At 37.1% G+C, this 27,087-nt stretch overlaps 1 protein-coding gene across 17 annotated transcripts in view; it reads left to right on the top strand.

Moving 5' to 3' along the window:
* DIAPH2 (diaphanous related formin 2) overlaps positions 1-27,087 on the top strand; it is a 262,312-nt gene that overhangs the window by 72,022 nt on the left and 163,203 nt on the right. For all 17 annotated transcript variants that reach the window (XR_012777353.1, XR_012777354.1, XR_012777350.1 and 14 more), the window contains 3 exons: positions 15,605-15,706; positions 17,160-17,254; positions 23,821-23,922. Coding sequence is in view for 1 of the 17 variants with exons in the window: in XM_075513467.1 (XP_075369582.1) it covers positions 15,605-15,706; positions 17,160-17,254; positions 23,821-23,922 (299 nt within the window). In the remaining 16 variants the exon portion in view is untranslated. The remainder of the gene's footprint in view (positions 1-15,604; positions 15,707-17,159; positions 17,255-23,820; positions 23,923-27,087) is intronic.

Here is a 27,087-nt window from a genome sequence, read left to right as displayed (position 1 = left end):
GACCATCATTTGGTTAAGAAATCTGTGGAACTGCAAGTGTTTCTGAAGAATACTAATAAAGAAACCCCTGCTCCTCAGCTTTACTGCAAGTTTAAATTAGTAATTTTGTCAAAAAGCTTCAGCAGTAGAATTTAAGGAAGGCTATTTTCTTTTCTTTGAAGTATGACAGTTTTACTATCATAGTTTCCACTTAAGTAAAGTATGACAGTTTTGCTGCTTGAGTAACTTTAGGTATTTGTTGGTATTCCTTCACTAAACTTTGGGAACTGCTTGGTAATTCTAGAAATGTAATAAATTAATGAACCTCTTTTGTATTATTTCATTCATAAAAATCTAATTTTGAAAATGCTAAGAACTGATTTTCAGAAAGTGTGGTTGGTGTTGGGGTTGTGGTGAACTTGTAGAGCAGTGTTTTGTGTTAGAGGCTTGGATTGGAAGGAAGAATCCTGGAGTGAGAATAGCCATGCATTTTTTTAAAAGGTCTCATGTATGTGTTTTTAACAATGTTGTGACTGAGCTGTCTTAGTTATAACGTCTTAAATTTTAGGTGGTAACTTACAGAATTCATGTATTAATTTGTTAGACCCGAGTTCTCAGAATTTGAAAAAGAAAATCTTGAAGAGGAAAGGTGGAAGAGTCAATTTTGACTATAAAGAAAATCAAGGGGAGGTAAAGTCTCAAAGGCATGCATTGTGTTTTCCTACATTTGGTGTCTCAGAGGTCCCCATTAGAAAAGAGTAAGGATCACTTCTTGTTATGTACAGACAAGTGTATGTTATCCACATACACATAATCAACAAGTTTGGGATTCCAGCCTACTGTGAGATAACTCTGTTAGTACATTCTGTACCTACTATATGCCTTGTTTTTCTAAGGGAAATAGAGCTTTTGTTTGTAGCAGCTTTATAAAATACAGCAGAGGAAGAAAAGGCAGTTTTGTATTCTGAAATGTCTATTTTGGTCTCAGTGATGCAGTGCTCAAATAAACTATAGCACATTTAACGAGTGGTTGAAGACAGAGACACATGTACTCGGCACATCAGGGAAAGGGATTGTGTACAAAGACTAATTAGCATGAAATATGAATACATTCATGAAGTAGTCTTGATCTATAATGCTCTTACAGAGTATTTTTTCTATGAATGCAATGAAAAAGAAATTCAGGAGTTGAACTGAAAAAAGAATCTGTGTTGAACTGAAAAAAGAAGTGGGTTTTGTTTGTTTTTAAACAGACAAAAATCTGTATTCCTGGAATAAAGCACATTCTGTATGAATAGGTAAAAACATTAGACTGAAAAGAATGCTTTCTCTAATGTCAAAACAGGAAAAATAACCCTCAAAAGATACTTTTTTCAAGTTTTTTTTTTTAAACTTCATTTTTTCCAAGGGAATTTGTTAAGTACTAGAAAAATCTCTTTAATTTGAAGCTAGTTACTCAGAAGATGATTAAATAGCCCATTCCATGGATTTTACAGTAATTTTTTGTTAAATGAACTGTTAAGATTATCTGTTGTTGAAATTTTCTTAAATTGTGGCTTATCTTTCATGTGTAAGAATTTATACCTATATATCTACATAAAATACACTGATAATGAGTTGGAGGTCAATCACTTGTCTTTTCTAGGGCTGTGTTCTATAATTCTATGCAGGATGGTTTTAAAACAATGGCTTTTGCCTTCTGATGTGTTAATTGTAGCTGTAGCTGTGTTTTCTGGAAACTTTCTCAATATTGGTAAAGAAAGCTCCATATCTAGCTACTGCTGGAAAGCTGAGTGTTGTAATGCAGGTTCTTCAGCTGAAGTAAAGCCACGGAGCTGGCTGTGAGTTTGTGACCCAAGTGAAGGTGGGAGGAAAAAAAAAGAAAAGTCTGGAGGAAAGGATGGAAAACAGATCAGCTACTTACCAGGAAAGTTTGTGCTGACTATTAAATAGACTATGCACCTATATCTTAATGTCCTGAAAGCTTCCAACAGAGTTCCAGGAAGAACAGTGTATTTGTTTAAATAAATAAAAACCCACCGTAAACAAAGATGTAGTTATAAGCAAAATTTATGGCCTTGTAAAATAATTTTTTTAAGTCTATATTAAGGAGATGTTCCCTCCATCTTTCAGCAGCACCATAGCTAACACATACTACATTACTTCCTAAATGTACTTTCTCTCAAATTTCTCCTATATGAAATACAATGTGAGTGTTTTCTGTAAAAGTGTAAACTGACAAAATGTGGTCTGATTCATGGCGTAGCTGCAGTTGTATATTGTGCTGACCTGCAATGATGTCATGTTTACAAAAAATGCTCCCCTCCCCATGCCTGTTGGTTTTATGTGCAAAACTGCTTTTTCTTCCTTTTTTTCTGACCAAAAAAAAATATTCCTCATCTGCTTTTGAGATTGCAACTTTTATCTGATTGATTGGTAGTTGTCTCAACTGTAATGCTATCAGGAGATGCTTTGAAAAGAATATCTGCCATTGCAAGAATTTCTGCCATATATACATAGAGTAAGGATAGATCTGTTATCTAAATGAATAAAGGTTCTTTGCAGAAAGACACATTAAAAAGCTATCTAAAGGATTAAAAGTTAACAATCATGCTATTAAGTTTCTGAATTCAATGAGAAATTTAAAATACTAGGTACATAGGCATTAACACAGATAAAAAGCTGATAATTTTGTTGAGTTATTGAATTACTTGTTAATGATGTCTAAAGGATGTAAGGTTGAAATTACAATTTTGTATATTCTGGAAATGCTGTGTGTCTTGGGCAGTCGTGGGAAACCGAAACTTCTCTGAAACTTCGTTCTTTCAGATACCTTTTTCTGTTCTGTAAGATGGGAATATAATTATTTTAGAATACTAATACAGAATAATTTCCGAAGGTCAAGAGGGAGGGGAATAAGAAATTTATGGCTTAGAGGCTTTCTAAAAGTGAAAAGTCTGCATGGTAAACTTGCAGGTTTTTATAAGTCAATGCGGACCTGTCTGTGAGTTGAGTATTCTGAACGGCAGTGTGTGTGGAATAAGCTTGGAGTTTTTCCTTTTGATGTGTTTTGTTCTTGCATTTAAGACATTTGGATGTCAGACGACAGCCCAGCTGAAGTGCCTCTACACCAATGCATGCAGCATGGGCAACAAGCAGGAGGAGTTGGAAGCCATTGTACATCAGGAAAACTATGATATGGTTGCCATCATGGAAACATGGTGGGATGACTCACACAACTGGAGTGCGGCGATGGATGGCTATAAACTCTTCAGGAGGGATAGGAGAGGCAGTGGGGTAGCCCTGTGTGTTAGGGAGCGTCTGGATAGTTTAGAGCTTAATAGTGGTGACGATAGGGTGGAGTGTCTATGGGTAAGAATCAGGGGGAAGGCCAACAAGGCAGATATTGTGGTGGGAGTCTGTTACAGACCACCCAACCAGGATGAGGAGACTGACAAACTATTCTATAAGCAGCTCAGAGAAGCCTCACGATCGCTAGCCCTTGTTCCTGTGGGGGACTTCAGCTTACCAGATGTCTGCTGGAAATACAATACAGCAGAGAGGAAACAGTCTAGGAGGTTCCTGGAGTGTGTGCCAGATAACTTCCTGACACGGCTGGTGAGTGAGCCAACGAGGGAAGGTGTCCTGCTGGACCTCTTGTTCACGAGCAGAGAAGGACTTGTGGGTGATGTGATGGTTGGAGGCCGTCTTGGGCAGAGTGATCACGAAATGATAGAGTTTTTGATACTTGGAGAAGCGAGGAGGGGGGTCAGCAAAACTGCCACCTTAGACTTCTGGAGGGCAGACTTTGGCCTGTTTAGGAGACTGGTCGACAGAGTCCCCCGGGAGGCAGCCCTAAAGGGCAAAGGAGTCCAGGAAGGCTGGACATTCTTTAAGGAGGAAGTCCTAAAGGCACAAGAGCAGGCTGTCCCCAGGTGTCAAAAGATGAGCCAGCAGGGAAGAAGACCGGCCTGGCTGAATAGAGAGCTCTGGCTCGAACTCAGGAAAAAGAGGAGAGTCTATGACCTCTGGAAGAAGGGGCAGGCAACTCAGGAGGACTACAAAGGTGTAGCGAGGCTGTGCAGGGAGAAAATTAGAAGGGCCAAAGCTGAGCTAGAGCTCAATCTGGCTACTGCCATAAAAGACAACAAAAAATACTTCTTCAAATACATTAGCAGCAAAAGGAGAGCTAAGGAGAATCTCCAGCCTCTAGTAGACGGGGGAGGGAACACAGTGATCAAGGATGAGGAAAAGGCTGAGGTACTTAATGCCTTCTTTGCCTCAGTCTTTAATAGCAGGGCCAATTGTTCTCTGGGTACCCAGCCCCCTGAGTTGGAAGATAGGGACGGGGACCAGAATGGAGCCCCCATAATCCAGGGGGCAATGGTGAGTGACCTGCTGTACCACCTGGACACTCACAAGTCTAGGGGCCTGATGAGATCCACCTGAGAGTACTGAAGGAACTGGCAGAAGTGCTCACCAAGCCCCTTTGCATCATTTACCAGCAGTCCTGGCCAACTGGGGAGGTCCCAGTTGACTGGAGATTAGCGAATGTGACGCCCATCTTCAAGAAGGGCCGGAAGGAGGCCTGGGGAACTACAGGCCTGTCAGCCTGACCTCGGTACCAGGGAATCTGATGGAGCAGGTCATCCTGAGTGCTATAACACAGCATGTAGAGAATAACCAAGGGATCAAGCCCAGCCAGCATGGGTTCAGGAAAGGTAGGTCCTGCTTGACCAACCTGATCTCCTTCTATGACAAGGTGACCCGCCTAGTGGATGAGGGAAAGGCTGTGTATGTTGTCTATCTAGACTTCAGTAAAGCCTTTGACACAGTTTCCCACAGCATTCTCCTGGAGAGACTGGCTACTCATGGCTTGGGCAGGTGTACTCTTCGCTGGGTAAAGAACTGCCTGGATGGCCAGGCCCAAAGAGTTGTGGTGAACGGAGTTTACTCCAGTTGGTGGCCATTCACAAGCAGTGTTCCCCAGGGCTCTGTGTTGGGGCCAGTTCTGTTTAATATCTTTATCAATGATCTGGATGAGGGGATTGAGTGCACCCTCAAGAAGTTTGCAGATGACACCAAGTTGGGCAGGAGTGTTGATCTGCTTGAGGGTAGGAAGGCTCTGCAGAGGGACCTGGACAGGCTGGATCGATGGGCCGAGGTCAATTGTATGAGGTTCAACAAGACCAAGTGCAAGGTCCTGCACTTGGGCCACAGCAACCCCATGCAATGCTACAGGCTTGGGGAAGAGTGGCTGGAAAGCTGCCTGGTGGAAAAGGACCTGGGCATGTTGGTTGACATCCGCCTGAATATGAGCCAGCAGTGTGCCCAGGTGGCCAAGAAAGCCAATGGCATCCTGGCTTGTATCAAAAATAGCGTGGCCAGCAGGACTAGGGAAGTGATCATGCCCCTGTACTCTGCACTGGTGAGGCCACACCTTGAATACTGTGTTCAGTTTTGGGCCCCTCACTACAAGAGAGACATTGAGGTGCTGGAGCGTGTCCAGAGAAGGGCAACGAAGCTGGTGAAGGGTCTGGAGCAGAAGTCTGATGAGGAGCGGCTGAGGGAACTGGGGTTGTTCAGCCTGGAGAAAAGGAGGCTGAGGGGAGACCTTATTGCTCTCTACAACTCCCTGAAAGGAGGTTGTAGAGAGGTGGGGGTCGGTCTCTTCTCCCAGGTAACAAGTGACAGGACGAGAGGAAATGGCCTCAAGTTGCGCCAGGGGAGGTTTAGACTGGACATTAGGAAATTTTACTTCACTGAGAGGGTTATCAAGCATTGGAACAGGCTGCTCAGGGAAGTGGTTGAGTTGCCATTCCTGGAGGTATTTAAAAGATGTTTGGATGAGGTGCTTAGGGACATGGTATAGTGGTGGTGTTGGTAGTGTTATGTTTACGGTTGGACTCGATGATCTTAAAGGTCTTTTCCAACCTATACAATTCTGTGATTCTGTGATCATTAGCACTGAGATGCTGCCTTCTTAATGAATCATTTTAGCCTATTAATGAATCATTTTACTTATGTTGTTAATATAAAGGTAAGCAGAGCATAGATTACATCTGCTACATTTAGAATATACTGTGGATTCTGTATACATATATGCTTAAAATGTGCTGAGGTGAGTAGTGAGACTTGACTATTTTGGTGAAGGTAAGAGAGTGGTAGCTGTATGTTTCAGGACTATTTTTAGTCTGCTGCAGCGCAAGTGGCTTAATTTAGTACTCTGGTAGGTCCCCTAAGACTAATCCTGTAATGTGGAAGTAATTTATCTTCTGCCTCTTGAAGGCAGATAATCATTGTGCATGTATTCATTGAGCACCTGGGTGTTTTCAAGACTCTCTGAGATACTTGGACCTCAAGAAAGCTTTTTCAAAGTGGATCTGTTAGAAGGCAGTAATAACATATACAACCATACAGGGTTGTCTTCAGGTGGTTGAGCCAGGTATTTTGTCTTCAGCGGGTGACTGAGAGCAGAAGCTTAGACAAAAGAGTAAATATACGTTAATTAATATATATTAAATGTCTGTCTCTTTATGTACATAGACAGAATAAACTAAATAGGGATATTTCCCAGCTCCCAACAGCTGCCAGTTTTTCCTGAGCCAGAGGTCACATCTTTATGCATAGTTAAGTCTTCAGTGTGTTTTTTCTTCTGTGAACTTGTGATCTTTTAGCATTCATAACCTATGGGATTGATTTTCTCTGTATTTCCAACTGATGTGTAGTTTTCCAGTGTTTAAATCCTGCTGCTTGCTAGTCTTCCTGGTTTGTTGCCTCCTTTTTCTGTCATTGCAAGTTTCATTAATTACTAATTTATATTTACTTTCTCTGTGTTTTCAAATACCACAGAGGAGAAAACCAAAATTGTACCTGATATGCAAAAGACAAACAGTAATACATCAGTGAATGATGGCTATTATCTAATAAATATCAGTTGATCTACCCCAGTTATTGCAGGGGGAACCTCACAGTTTTGGTTGTCTTAGTATGGAATCATCAAATGTCTCAATTGCTGTTTGTTTTTCAGAGAGTTACATTAGTATGCCAGAAACGTTTCACTGTCACAGTATGTTGAAACTCTATTGGGATGACCTTAGAATAATCATTAGTCAGAATGATTGTAATATAGAAAGATGCAATACGTCTTCCCTGTGACAGTGCGTGGTGTGGCAGTTCCTGTTCCAAACAAGTCACTGTCCTCTAATGTGTCTGGTTAAAACTGCAGTTCTGATCTAAAGGTTGCAGTGTTTTGTATTCTTGTCACTGACATGAAAAATATTTGTGTCCACGTATGATTAGGTCGAAAGGGATGCTTCTTATAGATTACAGGCAACTAATTAGGTTTATTTGATACTGTCCACCACAAGGCCACAATTTCAAACATTTGTTTACGGAAGACTAATTTCTGAACATTTTATAAATAAGGATAAAAGTTTCTATTTGTATTTATTGACTATCAAAGCTCTGATTTCCAGTCAGCTTCACAGGGCACTGCTTATGGGTTATAGAAATTAATGGAATCTGTTAAGCTAGGTAGTTTCCCAATTATTTTTAATATGATACTCTTCCCCTGTGAAGTTATGCTTTGGACCTGATGCCTATGAAAGCATCCCTTAGGGTTCTGCTGGCTTAATAAAACAATAAATACCAGCTAATTACCAATATCTTTTAAAACTCTAAATTAGTAGGAGAATAGAATTCCTTTTATTAAACATTAAATTTCTTAAGTACTAAGTCAATGGAAATGTAACATTGTGTATTTCACTGTGTAGGTCAGAGTGTATACCACTATGTACCACATTACACTTAAAATACTATAGAAGATCTTGAAGGTAAACGAATTGAGGATTTAGGGATTTAGATATATACATGTGAAACAATTTTTCATGCATGTTTGTTTAAAACCTTGATGTTAGAGAAATACTTTAAAAAGAGAGAGGATACTGGAATATGCATTTGGAAATGTGTATTTTAGTGTTTAAATATTTAGTCAGGAGCTTTGTATGTCAAATATCACAGTGAAGGAGGAAAAGAAATCAGTTTAGCACTTCATTTTTACTAAAATGTTAGTGTATTCCATTAAACACCAATGTCTATTTAACTTGACTGTATAAAGGGATTTTTGGATCTTGGGATCTTTTTTTAGCTTCGTTATTTCAAAAATTCCTTTGGAAAATGTGATTCCCATAAGTGTCTTTATTGGGAAAGTTGTGCCTTTTACAAGCCTAATCAAGGGGAACAATAGGTGAACTATTCATTCACTAGACTTGTCATAGTAATAACAGAAAATGAGTTTATTAAAGTCTTGATAAAATATGATAACAGTTTTTTGACATTTTGTTTTCCTTTGAATTTTTTTTTGTCTGAGTCTTGGTGCTTTTCTTTTACTTTTGAAAGTTTTATGGGTAACAGGCGTACCCGTTAGCTATAATTATTTTCCACGTTCTATCCTCTCTCGCAGTTCTGAGGTGATGATGACCTGATATCAGAGGAAGAAATGTAACTGGGACATGCAACTGTCTAAATTAGAAATACTATTATAGGCAGCATTTTATTTTTATAGGCAAATGTCTTCTCTGACCCACATAAAAACTTACTGTATTACTTCTAAAATGCATTAACTGGTCTTTTTGGTCATTAGTCAGGCACTAATATATAGGCAGGAAAGACATGTAATGCCTTAGTGCCCAGCAAAACAGACCAAGGATAAGCATCTCTCTGATGCCAGCATGTTCGTGTTGGGCATCACAGATGTTGAAGCAGTGGCAAAGGGAGAAATGGGGAGGACAATCCTGCAGCTTTCTTCTAGATAAATAGTCATGGAGAGAATGTGAGAGAAGAGTTCATGGAAAAGGCTACTAGCTTTTATTCCAGCTTCTTACAGCACATCGTACAACACAGTTAAGTAGGCCCATTGAGGATCTTTTCAGTTTAATCATTGTTTGTCTGCTGTTTGATTTCTAATATTCAGAAGGGGTACTTGCATGTATTTCTGTGACTATTTGTATGTGATGAATTGTTAATATTTGCTTACTGTCTTTCAGCAAAAGCAACATCTTTTGGATTACCTTTAGCAGGGTAAATAGAAGGGGACAAAATCAGTTGTGTGGGGCTTTTTTTTTTTTTTTTTTTTTAAATAAAGTATTTGTGGCCCAGACATCTACTTGATTTCAAGCTGTTGATAGAAAGCTGAAAGCAACTGCAATATGGAGCGGTTAATTAAGTACACTTTAACTATACAACTTTACTGCACAAGTTCCTGATGCAGATTTTCAAATTGCACTTGAAATTTAGACTAGTTACAACCATTTCAGGGCAATTTTAACAGAACAAGAAATATTTAATATAGCCGTTAAATGTGGTGATCAAATATAATAACAATCAGTTGTATTATAAGAACAAATAATAAGAATATAGATCCGCTGCTATTTTTTGACAAAACTCATTTGTAAAACTAATTCATGAGTTTGTTTTTTTTTTTCTTCCATAGAGCATAATCTGTTGGGTTGATGTCACTTCCTTCAGCTTGATTACATTAATTAGGCAAAAAACATACAAGATTGCAAGAGGTTCCATGTTTTTTTCACCTGTCAGTTTTATTTTTTTTATCTTGAGAGCTCAAACTAAGATCCACTTTCAGATCAATTGCTTGCTTTCCTTGTGATAAAATTGTTTTCTTTCTTTTTTTTTTTAAATGCTGTACCAAGGATTTAGTTCTTCTGATTGCAGAAAGGACAGAGTGACAGCAGGAGTGCTTAATTAATTTTACTTCAGAAATTGATAACTGAGTGATTTTAGGTGAACTGCAAAATGCCAGGTGGCATTGGGAATAAACATGAGATCACACAGCTACGGACTTACTTGACAAGAGGGCGTGGCTGGCATCTGTTAATGCTCTTGCATTTGTCCCTAGATATTTGGGGAAATGGTTTGCTATTTGTCAAAGTTTAAGACCAAATGACAGCGTGGACTGCTTGTGGACTTCACACACCTGGTGTGAACTGCTGCACTGTTTCATTTGTGCGTGGAAAGTATGTGGTTAGACAAACAGAAAGGCTTAGTGTTGGTGTATTGGTGAGGGAAGAGAACAAGTGCAAATTTGAGACTGTTATGTTTGACTTTTCCTCCCTTTTGTTGATTTTTATTTCCATTCTTGGGTGCCTCTAGAAGTAACACAGAAATTGAAAACTACTCGTAGCTTCCCAACATCATCAATTTAGCCAGGCTTAAAGAAGTTTGATTATGTTGCAGTAGAATTTACTGAATTTTTGTGGTACAAAATATCTTCTGATCTTTCAGTGGCATTCCTAGCTCCTTATTTCATTTTTCTACCAGACTGTATCACATGGGTTTTTTTCTGAGTGAACTTCTCAGTGTAATTAATAGTTTCAGCTGTTCAAGCATACTCCTGTATGTATAGTTTACAACCCTTGAAACTGTATGTACATTACATTTTTTTTTTCCTCCTATACTCTTATACTAGCCATAGATCTTCTTTCAGGTAAAGGGAATAATAAAGCAATTAATTTCTTTTGTATATTTACTTTTGCTGCCAAATACTAGTAAATGCAATTGGTAAGCCATTTGCCAGATGGAAAGAAGATGAAATTACTCATTCATTTCCTGTGACAATATAAGGTCATTTGTTCACTGTGGGTGCAGACTTGAGAGAAATTCAAGATTAAGGCTCAGGTTCAGATAGGCTAAAGTTCACCTAAATCTCTGCCTTCTCCACATTGTAGTTCAATATGCTCCTTTTTGTCTCCCTTTAATTTTCATCCTCATCATGTTCATGACTGACAGTTTTTACTGTAAATTCTTTATTAAAATTACTCACTGCCTATTTAAAAAAAGAAAGAGGTAGGTTAATACGGACTAGACATTTCAGCTCAGAGTAAAATGCTTTAACAGCTCAAATAGCATTAAGTAAAATTGTATGTATTTCTAAAAATTTGTCATGATGACTTTTGATGCCATTCAGTAGCTGGGTTAATGAACAGGTGTAGAATGGTAATTTTAAAGAGCCATGTGTGCTTACTTTTTTGCTACAGAAGTACAAAAGTACTAGTAGAACTTTTTCTTAATTACGTCTCTGAAGTATTTCACCATGTTTGTGTATGTTCTTTGCCATGATTATCATTAGTCTTCTTTAATGTATTTTAAACTTATATAACATTTTGTTTAGTGTTGCCATTTTTTCTTTAAACCCTACATGGGTTTCAAGCAGTGCACTTTCTGTGGGATTAAATTAGATCCCAGCTGAAGGCATCACTAAAGGTACACACTTGAGCTGCACATGCGTTGCATAATGTAAGATGAACAGAAAACAATCCCTTGCAGCATGTTGCATCAGCTTTTTTCCTCCAACACTGATAAACAGATATGTTATTACTAACAAAATAGAACTCTAAATTTAAAAAAAAAAAAAAAGTAGGTTATGTAATGTTGGTGTTTAGATCTGTATTTTCTGGTCTTCAAAGAGACATCTGCGTACGCTAAAACTACCTTTTCCCCTTTTGCTTTATCATATTGCCTCTCCTTCCCTTTCTTTCTCCTGTCTGCTTGAGGTAGACAGTAAAGAAAAGTAAACTCAACCAGAACATTCTATAGGTGTAACTGGTGTGAGATAATTATGCATTAGTGGGTATTTTGTCATTTCAATGACTGTTAATTGTTTTTTTAAAAAATGCTTGCTTCTTTCTTACTTCTTTCCAACTGAATGGGGAAATAATTTGAAACAACCAAGAGTATCATTTTCTCCATTTCTTCAAAACAAAAAATCCACACATGTATGTGTGCCTGTTTGTGTGTGTGTGTATATATATACGTACATATATATTCCAGATAAGTCCAAATATTAATCTACATAAATTTGAGTGAAAAGGGACTAACTTTCAAGAAGAAAAACAGAGATGTAGGATAGGGGATTTAAAAATGCTTTGCATCAGCACAACAGAAGTGCATTAGCATTGTCGGTTATCACAAGACATGGTGATCTGAAATACGAGAGGACAACCTGACAGGCCCTTTTCAGTCTGAACTCTACTCTGCTGGTACGCAGGCTTCTTTCATGTGGTGACAAAATACTTGGGCTTCTGGACTTTCTTCATGAGAACTTGTGAAGGAGGTACTCATCACTTTTGCAAAGAGTGACTTGCTAGTGTAACCTGGTCAGGCTTAACCACTTACTGGAGGATTCTGCCATCATTCCAGGGCTGTTAAATGCAGTGGAGGACTGACATAAACTTGATTAGTGAGTATGTTCTGGGAAGTGAAATAGGTGAGCCATGAATTTGGAAGGCTGAATTTGGATCAAGCCTGATTTATGGTGGGGAAAAAGCTAGTCATGTGTTCTGAAACAAGAGAGACAAACTGAAGCAGGGTACTCAGAGGTAGATGGCTAGCTCAGCAGGGATTTGGGTGGGAGATGGACCCTGTGGAATAAAGCTTCAGACTTGGAGAGCTGACCTGTTTCTTTGAGTGTCCTATTGCTTAACCACTTGTGGTCAGAAAGTAAGGAAATTTCCCCTCTGCTATACCTTTTTTTTCTAAAATGTCACCATCGTTGTTATGGAAACCTGGGTATGACTGTCACTAGCTCTAGGTACTGTCTAAGATTTGTCGTTTTGAAAACAAGCTGATTTTGAATGAAGATGTAAGCCAGAGCCATTATCAAAGTGCTGTAATGAATAATCACAGCACTAAACTCCAAGGTCTGTATGAAGTAATACAGATGCTTTAGCTTCCAGATTGATTTTTCATCTTGCTTTTTTGAGCTACCCTATGTTGACTGCTATAAAATCCTTTTTTCATCTCTCCCTCTGGTTCTGTGGCATCAAACCAAAAACCGTGTCTCATCTTTAAACAGGCACTTGTGAAGGGAGTAGCTGAAAAGGGCTGGGAGGTTGGTCAGCAATAGTATATTGATTCTGAAATGTATCAAGTAGCTCTTTATTTATTTAATTATTTTATAAAATTCTGTAATCCATGGTTCTGTAATCCACAGTCGAGTCACTGCTAAAATGGACTATGTGATCAGAGGCAGAGCGCACCACTAACAGAAGAGGGAAGGGCATGGCTTTTGGTAGCACTCTGCTTAATGTAATCTCAAGCATGGGTCAAACTGTGTTGGAGAAATTCTAGTAATTTAATGTCTCTTTCCGCCTATGAGTCTTAGGTTGGTAAGATTGGTGTTGATGCTGGATTGCGACTTTGGTGCAGTCACATAAGTACTCACTCTAGTTTGAGTATTTCTCCATGTTTTTTTGTAAATTGGCATAAAGCTAACATAGTCTTTAAAGTCTTATGCTTGAAAAGGTAAGAACCTTTGGAAAGAACATCTTCTCTGGTCTTTTCCAAATGGAAAAGTTTTAATCTAACCAAGATATTAAATATTTATAAAATGGATGATTTATAAGTGATGGTGTTACAGCCCTTCAGACTTGCAGGTAAGAGTAGCCATGGTTTGTTATAAAACTTTTGAACGTATGGTCTTTTGTGTTCTAAATGTGGTTACTAGTTTCACAACCACTAGAAGAGTGCAATCTGGAAACAGGTGAGGAAGGATGATAATGAAAAGTGGTTGTTTGCCTTGTGTGGGCAGAGGTACCATTGTGAATTCTGACTCAGCACATCCTCTGTGTGTCTCTGTATAAAATAGTGTATGCTTAAAAACTGAACACCCAAAATCACTTTTCCTTTTTTTGATGCTGTAGTAGCTGACGAACTTACTAAGTGTTTTGAGTTGGGCTCATATAACACCTTTGCCCTTGAACTCTTGCTCAGAAAAGTATTTCTCTCACTTGCTGTGTCTGATCAGGTGTACGTGAATTATCACTGTAGGAAAAAAGTTACCTTTATGTGGGGTGACGTTTGGTAACAAAAACATCTATGTTTCTTCAGTTTTCTTTTACAACTTCGTATTTTTGTTACCTCTGCAGTTTTGCAAGCCACAAGACTGAAATTTTGTGTATTGTCTTAGCTGGTTACAGAACAGGTTTGTGTTTAGTGTTCACAACTAATGTGACAAGTGCAGTACTCTGTGAGCTGATTGTGAGGGTGTGTGGTGTTCAACACTTTACAGACCCAATCACATGTGGAAATCCAGAGGGTTTAATTCTTAAACAGATGAGGTTTGGAATAGGTCACTCATCTTGAATCATTTCTCACAACTGTCTCAACAGACACAAATCTAGGCTTTTCCATAGCTTCTGTTCATATAACAGAACTCATAATGTTTATTGCCTTCTCATGGGACAACTCATTTTTAACTCTTGGGTGTTTTTTGTTTGTTTGAGCGCCTCGTTTTATTTCCTTGTTTAATTGAGAATGATTAGTGATAAGGGTGTGATTATTTCATGGAGTGTCACTTCAGGATTTTAAACGGTAGTTCATTATAGTTAAAGGTCAGTGCTGGTGGGAATTTTGAGTATTATCTGTGTGTTATGTTGGATCTGTAGCTCTGTCCTTTTACAAATATAAAGCAAACTGGTCATATTATGTAGTTAGGCTTGCAGAATAACGGCAGGGGAGAACCAGTATTGCGTTGGGTTGAATCATCATTTTTGTTTAGCTTTTTCTGCTTTAGGCTTTTTTTAGAGGTAGCTGGGGATGAGAGAACTATCTTGTGCTAGCTTAGTTTACGCTGGTATGAAAATGCCCAAGGTAAACTAATTATTCAAGTAGTATAAACCCAGTAGAATTCTTTTATGCCAGATGTTTTCCTAGTGGTAATGTGTATAAGGAGAAAAAGAACTGTTTTATTTTTTTTCCTTTTTCTTCCCCCTTCCCCCCCCCCCCCCCCCCCCCTTAGAGGTTGAAACTGAGGCTTTGGTGTTATTCTTCAACTAAAAATTACCATTTTTTCTTAGGAGATACCTGTAATGAAACCCGTGCTGATGAAATTAGTACAGCAAAAAACAATGCTCAGAGAAGAAAGGCATATTTAGTCTGCTTAAAACTTCCTCTTAATTGGACTTTCAAGTTTTTCAGTTACTTTCGAATGACTTAAAATGTTCATTATCACGTTACTTTCTATATAATTTTGAGTACTGATTATAAGGGTAGTGATCCTTGCTAATTTAAAAAATAAAGTTAAAATACATGGTATTTTCTTATTTGGTTTTGCTCTTTACCAGTGACAACATAAATAATTACTAAAATAGTAAAAACCTACCTTTGTGTAGTGTCATAAATCTCAAATGATATATCTTACTGGTTTTGGATGAAGGACTTCATATGTTATTTGAGTTATTAATATTTCAACAGAGGGCACTCACGTGCTTTGAGGTAACACTAAATCACTGTATTTTTAAAGGTGCTTGGAATAAACAGAAGCTGATGATAATGGATTTTGTGGGTTAAAATATATAAATATAATTTGGTAGTGCTTGGGAAAATTGGTCATTGTCATAGTAACATTTTCATTTCACATTCCTCCTAATTTTGTAAATTTACTTTGTTTCTTTGGATATTTTACAGTACATTGAGGCAGTGGATTCATTTTGCCTTGAACTGATTCTAATAGATGCATTGTTACAGCTTTCTAGCTGAGTTGCTCTTAGTCTGTTAGATTTAACAGTTATAATAACGAATCAGAATTTAATAAATACATTTGTTACAGCTAAAAAGGCAGTAGAAGAATCTGAAGAAAAGAAAATAGTTCAGTCAAAGAAAAGGATTAAAGAATTAAGAATTTTGGATGGAAAAACCGCACAAAACTTATGTAAGTGATGTCAAATGCATTAGGCGAATATCTAATTAACATGTATGCACAACTGTTCTTAACTGTTTTATTTCTTCTTTGTTTACCTGTGCAATATTCTTTTTCTAAAAACTGGCTAATGTGAACATGAGTCTGAAGGTCAGAAGTGTTTTACATACATGTGATTTGAATTCACTATATAACTTGGGAAAAATTTAAAAAGTAACATGGAAAAATGATGTAGACTTATGTTAATGAACTATATATTTTTTTGTAACAAAAAGTTGATTCTTTCATTAATTGCTTTAGTATAAAGCAATAGTATAAGGGAAGGCACAGTGTTGGTAGGTTTTGTGGGTTGGGGTTGAGAGGCCATTCCTAATGGTTCTTTCTGGTTAGAGCAATGGAGAAACAGAGCTTGATGGAGGTTAGACTTTTAAAGAGAAAAATATTATGAAATAGGATAAGTTAGGTGCAAAGACTGCTACTATAAATTGTAAGGAAAACAGCCCCACCTATTATTTTTAACTTTTTATCTTTAATTATGGAGGGAAATCAGTCATTGAGGGTAGTAGATTCTTTTGTTTGAATTAGAAATACCATAAAATGTCACTAGTCCATCTATGCCTGTGGCAAATGAAGTGAGTAAAACCAAATCTGTGCATTGTTTATTACTACATCCATGAGCACATTTTCTTAAGCAGAAAATGCACTATGACACAAGTGATATAAAACTTCAAGTTTTGAAAATATGGATGCAGCAATATCAGCCATAGTAGTTAGGTTAAATGTATAGCACTTCATTAAAATAGTATGCTAATCCATCTCTGTTAGGATACTTTGTAGTTTATTGAATGGGGCTCTGTTGAGATTTTATAACATCCTGAGATCAAATTGCTTTGAGAACTCTCATCTTTGAAGGGTATACAATATACGTTGTCTCTTGTGTAAGTTTAGTTACCCTAAAAAGTGGTAGAGTTAGGGTATTGGGGTTTTTTGTCTTTGCCCAGCTCTTCATTATCCTTTTGACATGGAATTTTTTCTAGAATGTCATGTAGATGTCACTTAACCAGTTGTAAATGCAATACAGCTATTCATACATGGTTATGAAAGCAAAAAATAATAGCCGAAGTCTTCTAGTGGCTGAGTAAGTCTCTTTAAGCAGTAATGCAAATATGTTACCATTCATAAAATAGGACTTTATTGCTAGAGATAAGTAACGCTGCTAGAGAGCAACTCAGGCTGATTAAACAGTTAAAACTGTTGTCATAGTTTCATTTCTTAGAAGTAAAATTCGTAAGTTGAACTGCAATAGTGTGGCTCATCTACTGTTTGTTTTATATAGAAAACTTCTTCATTGTGAAGCATTTTAATTTGGATCAAGATATGATTTTTGAGTTGCTAGAAATTGTTTGCATTCTTGTATCAATCTTCTTTACCTTTTTGGTTCTAACTATTTATTACTGAATTTCAGCAATATTTTTGGGTTCTTTCCGTTTGCCTTATGAAGAAATAAAAAATATAATTTTAGAGGTTGATGAAGAGAAGCTGAGTGAATCCCTGATTCAGGTATGTGAATGTTTCTGGTTTTGTTCCTAGTTTGTTTTCCACATAAAAATGCTGTAGAGGTATTGGAATTCAAAAGTAAGAGTAGTGCAGAGCTCTCTAGATATCAGCTACAAATGTATCAGTTGTTTTTACTGTTTTTTTTTAATTTCACTTCTACTTTTGAATATGGCCGATTATAGCAATAAAACTGTCTTTAAAAGACACTGTTAACAGAAGTACTTTTGATCTCTAACTTTTCATAAAGTTTCTCTTTCACAAGAAAATCTCTGATAATTCTAGTTGTTCAGTTTTGAAGGCAAGCATTTACCAGATTTAGGCTAGTGGATAATGAAGTTTCGTCAGTCGTCTTGTGTAAACAACTCTGCTTGTCGCTAGTGATAGACAAAACTACCTGAATGTTTCAGGATACTGCTGCAACCCAAAACGCATCTATAAATCAAACCTGCTCTCAAGCTGGTTTGGTCTTATTTTGAACCCAAAATCTCTCAGCTGGAGAGAAGAAAGTATGGAATACAGCTTCTTTAAATCCCTCTCCAATTTCCTCACAGCAGGAGGAGAGAAAGTGTGTACGCTGCCCCTCATGATCTCTGGGGAGTGATGGAGTGCAACACAGAAACATGTAAACCTAAAATGGTGTACAGATGTAGCACAGCAATGATACTGGTGTTGAATTGGTTTATTTTAATATCGTACACAGGTTCACATTCTAGCTAACACACTGGGCCTCTATTTATCCTTTCTTCCTTCCCTGTCTCCTGCTTGCTCCCCTGTCCCAGTCCCCCCAAGCCTTTCTAAATTAATTTATTCTTCCTTTCTTGGACTTGGAAAATGGTTATTCCAGGGACACTGGGCTAAACTGAGTTGCCTGATCTTTTCGCAATTAGTTACATAATTCATAAATTCTTCAAATTTTAACATGAGTGTTTTTTAACAAAATTACTATGTTGGAAAACATACAGTGTAAATAAAATTAAAGTTTTCAAATGAAATTTGCTTGTCCTTTTTCTGCAGTTTTTCTTTGTTACCAAGGCCTTCCTACATTTCTGGAGTTTTGTTTTCTTGAGGGTCTGACGGAAGGGCTGCAGTTTTCTCATAGAGCCGAAACTGTTCGACTCACAGCACTACGTACAGTTATATTTTCTTATAGTGTCATATTCTGAGACTTATACCACCTAGCCTAATGTGTTTGAAAATACAGATTTGATATCCAAAATTATAATTCAGATTTCATTTGGGATAATCCTTGATTTTTTAATATTTTTTTAAATTGATTGCTATGGTGTAATGTTTTTGGAAGTTCCCATTTGATGGGAAACTATTTCCAGTCTGACTTTGTGTTTCGCTGTGATGTCCTGCTTCAGGCCATGTCGGCCTGGATTGGTTTTGAGTGTGGGCCCTAAAATTAAATACAAAGCATTTCTAATAGATATATTTACATTGCTAAAATACTATCTTTGGCCACTGAGTAAGTCTTCCCACAAAAAACTTAAGCACATGATAGTATTTGGAAATAAGTAAGGAGTATTAAGTTTGTTTATTGATCAGGGATATTAGATCATTCGATTGAGAAGCCTACAGGATTAGTAAAATGGAGAATCAACAGGGAGAAAAAACCCACCTTGAAGACCTCAAATGCAGAATAGTTTCATATTGGTATAGTTACCTCTACAGCAAAGGTAGAGATATCTTGAGACCTGGCTTAATAGAAATAGGATGTAATATGTTATGCTGAAGTATAAGGTCATGATCACAGAATCACAGAATCGTATAGGTTGGAAAAGACCTCTAAGATCATCGAGTCCAACTATAAACCTAACACTACCAAGACCACCACTAAACCATGTCCCTAAGCACCACATCTACACGTTTTTTAAATACCCCCAGGAATGGCGACTCAGCCTCTTCCCTGGGCAGCCTGTTCCAATGTTTGACAAACCTTTCGGTGAAGAAATTTTTCCTAATATCCAATCTAAACCTCCTCTAGTGCAACTTGAGGCCATTTCCTCTTGTCCTATCACTTGTTACTTGGGAGAAGAGACCGACCCCCACCTCTCTACAGCCTCCTTTCAGGCAGTTGTAGAGAGCGATAAGGTCTCCCCTCAGCCTCCTTTTCTCCAGGCTAATTAACATGATCTTACATGTTAATTGTAAAATGCTGGAAGCTGATGTTGTAACGGTTGCGTATCAGTTGGAAGTGGTTGAGGAGAAGTAATAGTGAGTCTGTGCTCGACAGGACAAGTGTAGCTACCACTGTGGTGCAGCTGTATGTGGAGCAGCTAAGCTCTCACCCAGTCCCAATCGCTTGTGGTGGCCTCCTTGTCAGGGTGGGGGTTGGACATTGCCCACCCTGGCGTACTTGCAGAATGAGAAACAGAGAAGGCCTTCAAGCTGCACAAGCACTGTTCAATAGTAGCTGAGGCATTGGTGTGTTATCAACACTGTTTTGGTCACAAGTTAAAACAGCACCATATGGGCTGCTATGAAGAAAATTAACTTAATCCCAGCCAAACCCAGTACACCATAAAAAAGGCAAACGTGATTGCAAGGTGTATCAGATCAAGTATTTCCAGTAGAGAGGATAATTATTATTAGAAAAGATTGGCTTGATTAGATTAGCAATATAAATAGCTGAGAGGGGATATGACTACATTATAATGATATGGGGAGCAGAGTGATGTGCATGAGCATTGGGGAGAAAAATGAAGTCACATAAGTAAAAGGCTATGTTAACACCAGAATAAAGGTATATGAATTCATCATGTATGCAGCTATCTAGAAACTGAGCTGCCTATAATCTGCAAAAAACCTGAGGCTTTGGAGATCGGACTTTTTCTGAAGGGAATCATGTGGCAGAGTTGCTTCTAATAGCAGGGAGATATAGCTGATAACCCAGAAGAGATTCCTTCTGTGTTTCTAAAGATATTCTTAGAAATGTATTGGGGTAAATAAGCTGTATCATCTATTTCATGTTCAGTCTATTCTGGTTTATTTTTATCCTAATCTTCTGGCTGAGTTATTAACTAATTTACCAGTTTAACAGTTTTCAATGCTACTGATTGGAAAAATTTTACAAAGCAAAGCTTACTTTCTTTCATGCTTAGCAAAACTTGTACTTTATAAAAATGTACGTGTGGAAACTTCTTTGTTCTAAATATCGAAGTGGTGAAAGCCAAATGGGTATAGCATAACTGAGCATATAAAAAAGTGCTTTTTCAGTTATGCTTCTCAAGTCCTCATTTCTTGCTGCTTTTAAAACTTAGGTTGTAATACTTACTAAAATTAATTGGATTAATCAGTTTGAGTACATGGTAGACGATATACTGTTGTAACTCTTCCATGAGGAAAAGACTCTAGGAAAAAATATTCTCAGTTTCCAGTGTGGCTTTGAGATAAATTCTTGTAAACATACAGTTGTCAAACATCACGTTTTGCAGAATTCAAGGCATTGTGACAGTGAGTAGTGAGTGATAGTTTCAGCCTCTTAATGTCAGCCTTAGATTTCTACTACTGTTATGTTTATGTAAACCATTTTTATTTACCCTATTTTTATTTAAACCTGCATCATCATGAATACATTATGAAACTCTGTTTCCTAAAGTACTGACAAGGATTTGAGTATGTGATCACTGAATGCTTTAGCTTCATTTTCAGTTATTCAATACAATTAATAAGAGTAAATTATTAAATATTTAATATTTTTTTATATATATATATATATATATGGGGGGCTGCAGTGCTAGTAGAGACAAACTCTTCTTAGAAGCTGAGAGTAAAATGAGTTAATCTGTTAGCTCTAGACCATGAAGGGGTGTGGATGAGGAAAAAGAAATGATTTCTTTTTCTGCATTGATGGAAAAAAAAATGTTTTACAATAAGTTTATTAATGTGTAATGATATATACATTTCTGACAAATAGTGTGAAATTATTGATGACAGCATTTGGTAAATAGTCTGCCTAATGAAAATAGGTTAAAAAAAATTACATGATTTAGGTAGTTCATGTCTTTGATCTTTACCAGTGTTAAACAGTCAATCAAATGATCAAGAATGTTTTACAGATCCTTAATTTTTTTAAGCAGAAATTTGTGGGACATAGTTTGGGGTTAAGAGGAAAGGAAGCATGCTTGGGTTTAAACACGAGGCCATAGCTTAATAGTATGGCATCCAGGTGAATCTGATGCTTATCTCTGTCAAGTATACTGAACTCTGCTCGCTGAGACACTCCGTAGCTCCCCGGTGTAAGTGTAAAAATCTTTCTGTAACAAGGACGTTTTGTATGAGACTGCTTGTCGTCTTTATTTTTCCTTAAGATGGGTGAATGTTTGATTCTTTCAGCTTAGAGAATTAAGTTTAGCTATCACTTGCAAATTTGACAAATTAGACTGATGCCTTTCTGAAAGTTGTACCTCAATGCCTACTTCATCAAGCCTGGCAGAGTGATCAGTAATCGAAGTCTCCTAACGAATAAGAATATTGCAGAAGTCATGGCAAGATTGGTACGTTTGAAAAATAAGACGTGTACCTCCAATAGTACAAGTTTTCTCCAATTAAGATTTTTATATCTGGAAAAAATTTGCTTCTATATCACTGGTTGCTTTTCTGATTTTAAAAGACACATAACTTTTTCTCATATCAGAGTCTTTTTTTTGACATAGACCTAAACAGTCATTATCGGTTCTCTGATAGTGTCAGTGTGCATGCCCCTTCTATTTTAATCATATCTTATGGGAATGCATGGCAACACACCTTTTCTGGTGGAAGGGGAGGAGAACTGATGTGCTAATAACCTAACCTGAAGAACTTCAAGCTAGAAGAGCATGTTTTTGGAATGTTTTATTTCTACAACTAGTGTTGCAGAAAGTATCAAAAGACTTGGTTATTTTAGCTCTACCACATTAACTTATTTTCAATAAAATCTGTGTTCTGATTAAAATGCTATAGAATTGCATATTCCATAGACACTTTATTGGAAGTAAACCTCTAAATCTGACGGTTCTTCTGCCGTTTACTTATGCAAGTTTCAGAGGGCACCTTCATAAAGTAGGAGCTTCTTGGTGAAGAACATGGACTTACGGCTTTTCTCTTTAATACCTCGGGACCCACTGTGTTTGTGTAGGAGCAAAAATGATTTCTGTGTGAAGGCATTTTTTTTCTTAGTTATTTAGTACAGAAGTCATTGCACTGTGCAGTTGAGTGAATACTCATGTTGATTTTTCAGAAGTTATTAATAACAAAAGCGTGCTGCTACTTTGGCCTCTGTATGCATATTGTCTGTAAATTATCCAGCATACAGAAACAGGGTGCCTGGTTAGGCATTAGGTTAGGTTACGATGTGGTTAGGCAATTACGTCCCAAAAAAATCCCCCTAAGGGCCACGGTGGGAAAGCAGGAGGGACACTGTGTTCACCTAGATTTGGAGGTATTTCTGCCTCTCTTCTATAGGTAAATGTCTCCAGCTCAGTCCATTTGATTTTTTCAGTGGCTAGTGCTTGCCCATGACTCAATGCCCTTTGAAATTTCACAAAAAATCACACTTGCCTCCAAGCTACTACAGTGTTTTGGATCCCATATCCAGTATCCAAAATATTACATTACTTTTGTTTCTTAATTTTTCCTGTCATCAGTGTTTAATATGCACAACGGTGGTTAGTGGAGATGGGAAATGAAGTAAAGGGCACTCTCTGTGTGTGGACAGCTGTGTGTAATCATATCGGCTAATAATATTTTAATACACTTTGGTGTTTTGATCTTAAGATTTATGAACCTTTTTGAACAAAAAAGGCCTGTTGACTCTTGCTTGCTTGACTGTAAGTGTATATATTTTTTTCCCCTTGAAGGGTTACATTTTTGTTTTGTTTTCAACTGACATATATATCAAAATTTAAATATAACCTAAACTTATTACTGCGTATCTCTTAAAACAAAATATTCTTCAGCCTTAATATAAATATTTTATGCATTTAGCATATCTGTATTTTGAGATGTTAAGATCATGTAATAAATCATACAATCTACTCTGGGGGCATGGATAAGATTTCAAGCGAGTTCTACTTTTTGCTGAGTTCCAGTATATTTGCCATCCAGAAGATGTGTACAATTTTGAGATGTTGCTCTTTTCTTGTGTAAGGTGTTTTTAAGTGATGTTTGTGCACAGCTATGTTGAATAATGTCTAAAGATTTTTATTGTTTTTAGATAGTTATGGCTTGCTTTACACAGACAAGTTATTTCTTGATTAATATGTAATGAGCAAGACACAATCATGAGGGCAAAAAGATTGTAGATAGAGTATAATTCTTCAGGGTCTGACAGCATCTAAGAGTTTTATCTAACTTTTTAATACTGAGAAGGCATTCTTCAAATTAGAGACTGTAACAGAGGTGCTGATGTCTGTATTAAATAATTACTGGTTTGATTTGATGTTTATATAGTGTTAAAGCTGTGTAAATAAAATAAGCTTCCCATAATTTCCTCATGCATTTCCATGTTGTGGTATTTTGAGCGTGTTATTTTAAGATCTCAGCTAGTTTAATATAACAAATTTAATATAATGTCTTGTTTGTTTTAGAACCTAGTGAAGAATCTTCCTGAGCAGAAAGAACTCGATGCCTTAGCCGAATTAAAGGATGAATACAATGATCTTGCTGAGCCAGAACAATTTGGAGTTGTGGTATGTATTAGTGCAATAATTAACTGGAGAGTTCTATTTTGTCAAATAGATGAAAAAGAAAAGTTTCAGGTTTCCCTTGTTTTGTTTAGTGTTTTTGCAAGTTGTGTAGTAGGAAAAAGTTACCATCTCTTTATTGATGAGTAATAATCTAAAAATCTCTGTAAATACATATTTGGTGTTTTTCTGGAAGGAATTATGGTATGCAGTTGAGATCAACAGGCGCTTCTGTGCCAGACCAAATCTTTTGTCTGACTGTCTTGTCTTGTGTGTTTATTAAACAATTATGGAGAACACTCTAGGTTCAAGTAAAATTTCCAAGAGTTCATAAAAGACCCATTAACTCAATGGCATTGACAACTTCGATAAATTTATTCTGCTGTGTCAAACACTGTGAACAGCTGAAAGAGTTAATATACCCATAATATCTCATGTCATGTTTTACCCTTTGGTTAAAAAAATAAAAAGTGTGTATATATATTTTATGTGTGCATGTGTATATACACATATGTATGTATGCATATACATATAAAATATATATGTATATGTACAAACACATAGAAACTTGCAAAACTGCTCTAGAAGAGGTGTGGATTCATGTTAGAACTGAAATTGTAGATGATATTCTGTTGCTTTTCCTAGTGTTCAATACATATATCTATTCCAGAAGTAGGGATATTGAGTATTATAATGGCTAGAACCTGTCTCTGCATGAAATAATAAAATTTGCATAAGTTACCCTAATACATGCTGGTAGTTGATTGTATGATACCAAGTACTAAGCTAGGACTTGGAAGGCTCTTTTTCTGCTTCTGGTCTTCCAAAGACCTGGTATAAGTCCTTAGGCAAATTAGTTCCTGTTTTCACTTCACTTTGTCAGTCTAAAAGATTATAATAATGATGATAATCTCTGTAATGTGTTTAGAATTTATCCGTAACTCCACAGGAGCTAGGTTTGCTCCTGCTGGATTTTTATGGTGTTAGGCACATTAAAATATATTAAAACAGAAATAGAGGTCTCTTAAAAGGAAAGAGTGAAAGCAGCTTCAGTAGTGCCTTTTGAGTGACTTTGGGTGGGGGTTTTTTTGGAGGGTGGGGGGGTGGGGGGAAGCAGGGACTGACATAATTTGACCTGCTGAAATTTTTTTGTAGCGAATTTAGAAAATGAAAGATATCAGTGGCTTCTTTTGAAAAACTGTGGGCTATTGATTTTATTTTTTTAATAAATGGCATTAAGTTCTAAACATGTTTTCTTTCAAAACAAAGATGAGGCATTTTGGTAGAAGTGTGATACATTGGTATCACACTTGGTGTGATACATTTGTCTTATTGGAAGGTCTGCAGTAGGAATACATGACCATCTATTTATTGTTCAATAACAATCTAAAAATCTCTATAAATACATATTTGGTGCATTTCTTGAAGGACTTATGGCATGCAATATATATAAAATATAATTATAGTATAATATATTAGTATAATATATAGATATATATGAAAACTTATCCATATATATGGATATATGCGGATATATATTATATGCATAAATTCTATGTTATGTTTTATATATATTTTATATACATACACATAAGTGTATGTATATTTTAAAAAATCTGTTTAAAAGCACTGGAGGAATACTTTGTTCCCTCTTTGTCATGTAACACACACTTTCAGAGTGACTAAAACAATGTGATGAAGTGACAGTAGTACTTCCAGCCCTACAAGAAGATGGTCTTTTGATCCCTGGGAAGAAAGGAAGGAAGGCCAGAACAATTTCCCTGTCTACCCTTTGCTTCCTGCCTATTTTTGAAATAGCAATGAGCAAAGGATGCCAGGGAGTGATTGATTTACCAAATGAATATTTTCTTATTTCCGTCCTACGTAAATAATGCCAGACAAAGTAGGAAATTACTTAGATTTTGTGCAAGGGATAATATCTGAAATGTGTGTAAGGAAAACACAGAATGGAAGCAAGCAAGGTGGAGGCATTAGGACAAATGAAGACTCTGATGTCTATGAATTCTATTCAGTCAACTATTTAAAATAAGCAAAGAAAGTCAGAAAATTGTGCACAATGACCTTGATTTAAAAGGTGCTGTAGATAGTAGTCCATTTTACTGCTGTAAATTCCTTAATGTTCCCCCCCGATCTTTATAACTTCGATCCTTTCCCAAGTCGATCCCTTCTTCTGCCACACGCTTCCCTTTTATAAACATCATACCTACCTTTTCTGCTTCAGCCTTTCTCCCCTATTCAGTTTTACTGCATTGCTCTCTATAACTTTTATATAAAGATATTTCTGGATTACTATACTGTTTATCTGCATCCTCCCATCATGCTGATCTGTGGTGGGCAGTAGTAAATTACCCTTCTGCTGAGGAAAGCTGTGACAGTGGCACTGCATTCCATATTCAGCCACCTTTGTGGTCAACAATGTATTCCTTACAGACAGAATTTCCTGAGTGCCGTCTTGTATTTTGTTTCTTGTCCTATTGCCATGCACCTTCAAGAATCCTCTGGTTCCATTTTCTCTGTACCTTCCCTTTAGGTAGAAACAGAGTCAAGAGCAGCTATTCAGAAAAGAACAGGTGTGTGGATTAACCCTGGTAGGCAGCTAAGCACTGCACAGATGCTTACTCCCTTCCTCCTCCCATCCCCTGTGGGATGGGGGAAGAAGAAAGGAACAGTGGAAGTGAGAAGACTCATGGGTTGAGATAAAAATAGTTCAAGAAGTGAAGGATAAGTGGAAGAAGAAAGAGAGAAAACAAAGGGAAAGAAAAAGGCAATCACTTATCGTCTCCCATGTGTAGACTGATGTAGAGCCAGTTCCTGAGCAAAAGATGGCTAACCTATCTAAGCCCCCCTCCTCCATGTTTTATTACTGAGCATGATGCTATATGGCATGGGATATCTCTTTGGTTAGTTTGGGTCATTTGGCTGGTTGTGTCCCATCCCAATCTCTTGCACGCCCCCAGTCTATTCACTGGGTTGTGCAGAGTGAGAAGTGGAGAAGGCCTTGACACTGTGCAAACACTGTTCCACAGTAGCTAAAACATTAGTGTGTTGACAGCATTGTTTTGTTCACAAATCTAAAACACACTACTCTACAGGCTGCTATGAAGAACAATTCACTCCCTCCCAGCCAGACCCAGTACAACAGGATTAGTC

Source organism: Mycteria americana, chromosome 10 (genome assembly GCF_035582795.1).
Source record: "Mycteria americana isolate JAX WOST 10 ecotype Jacksonville Zoo and Gardens chromosome 10, USCA_MyAme_1.0, whole genome shotgun sequence".
Classification (NCBI taxonomy): Eukaryota; Metazoa; Chordata; class Aves; order Ciconiiformes; family Ciconiidae; genus Mycteria; species Mycteria americana.
Note: the sequence above shows the minus strand (reverse complement) of the source record. Positions and strands in the feature narration are given on the sequence as shown.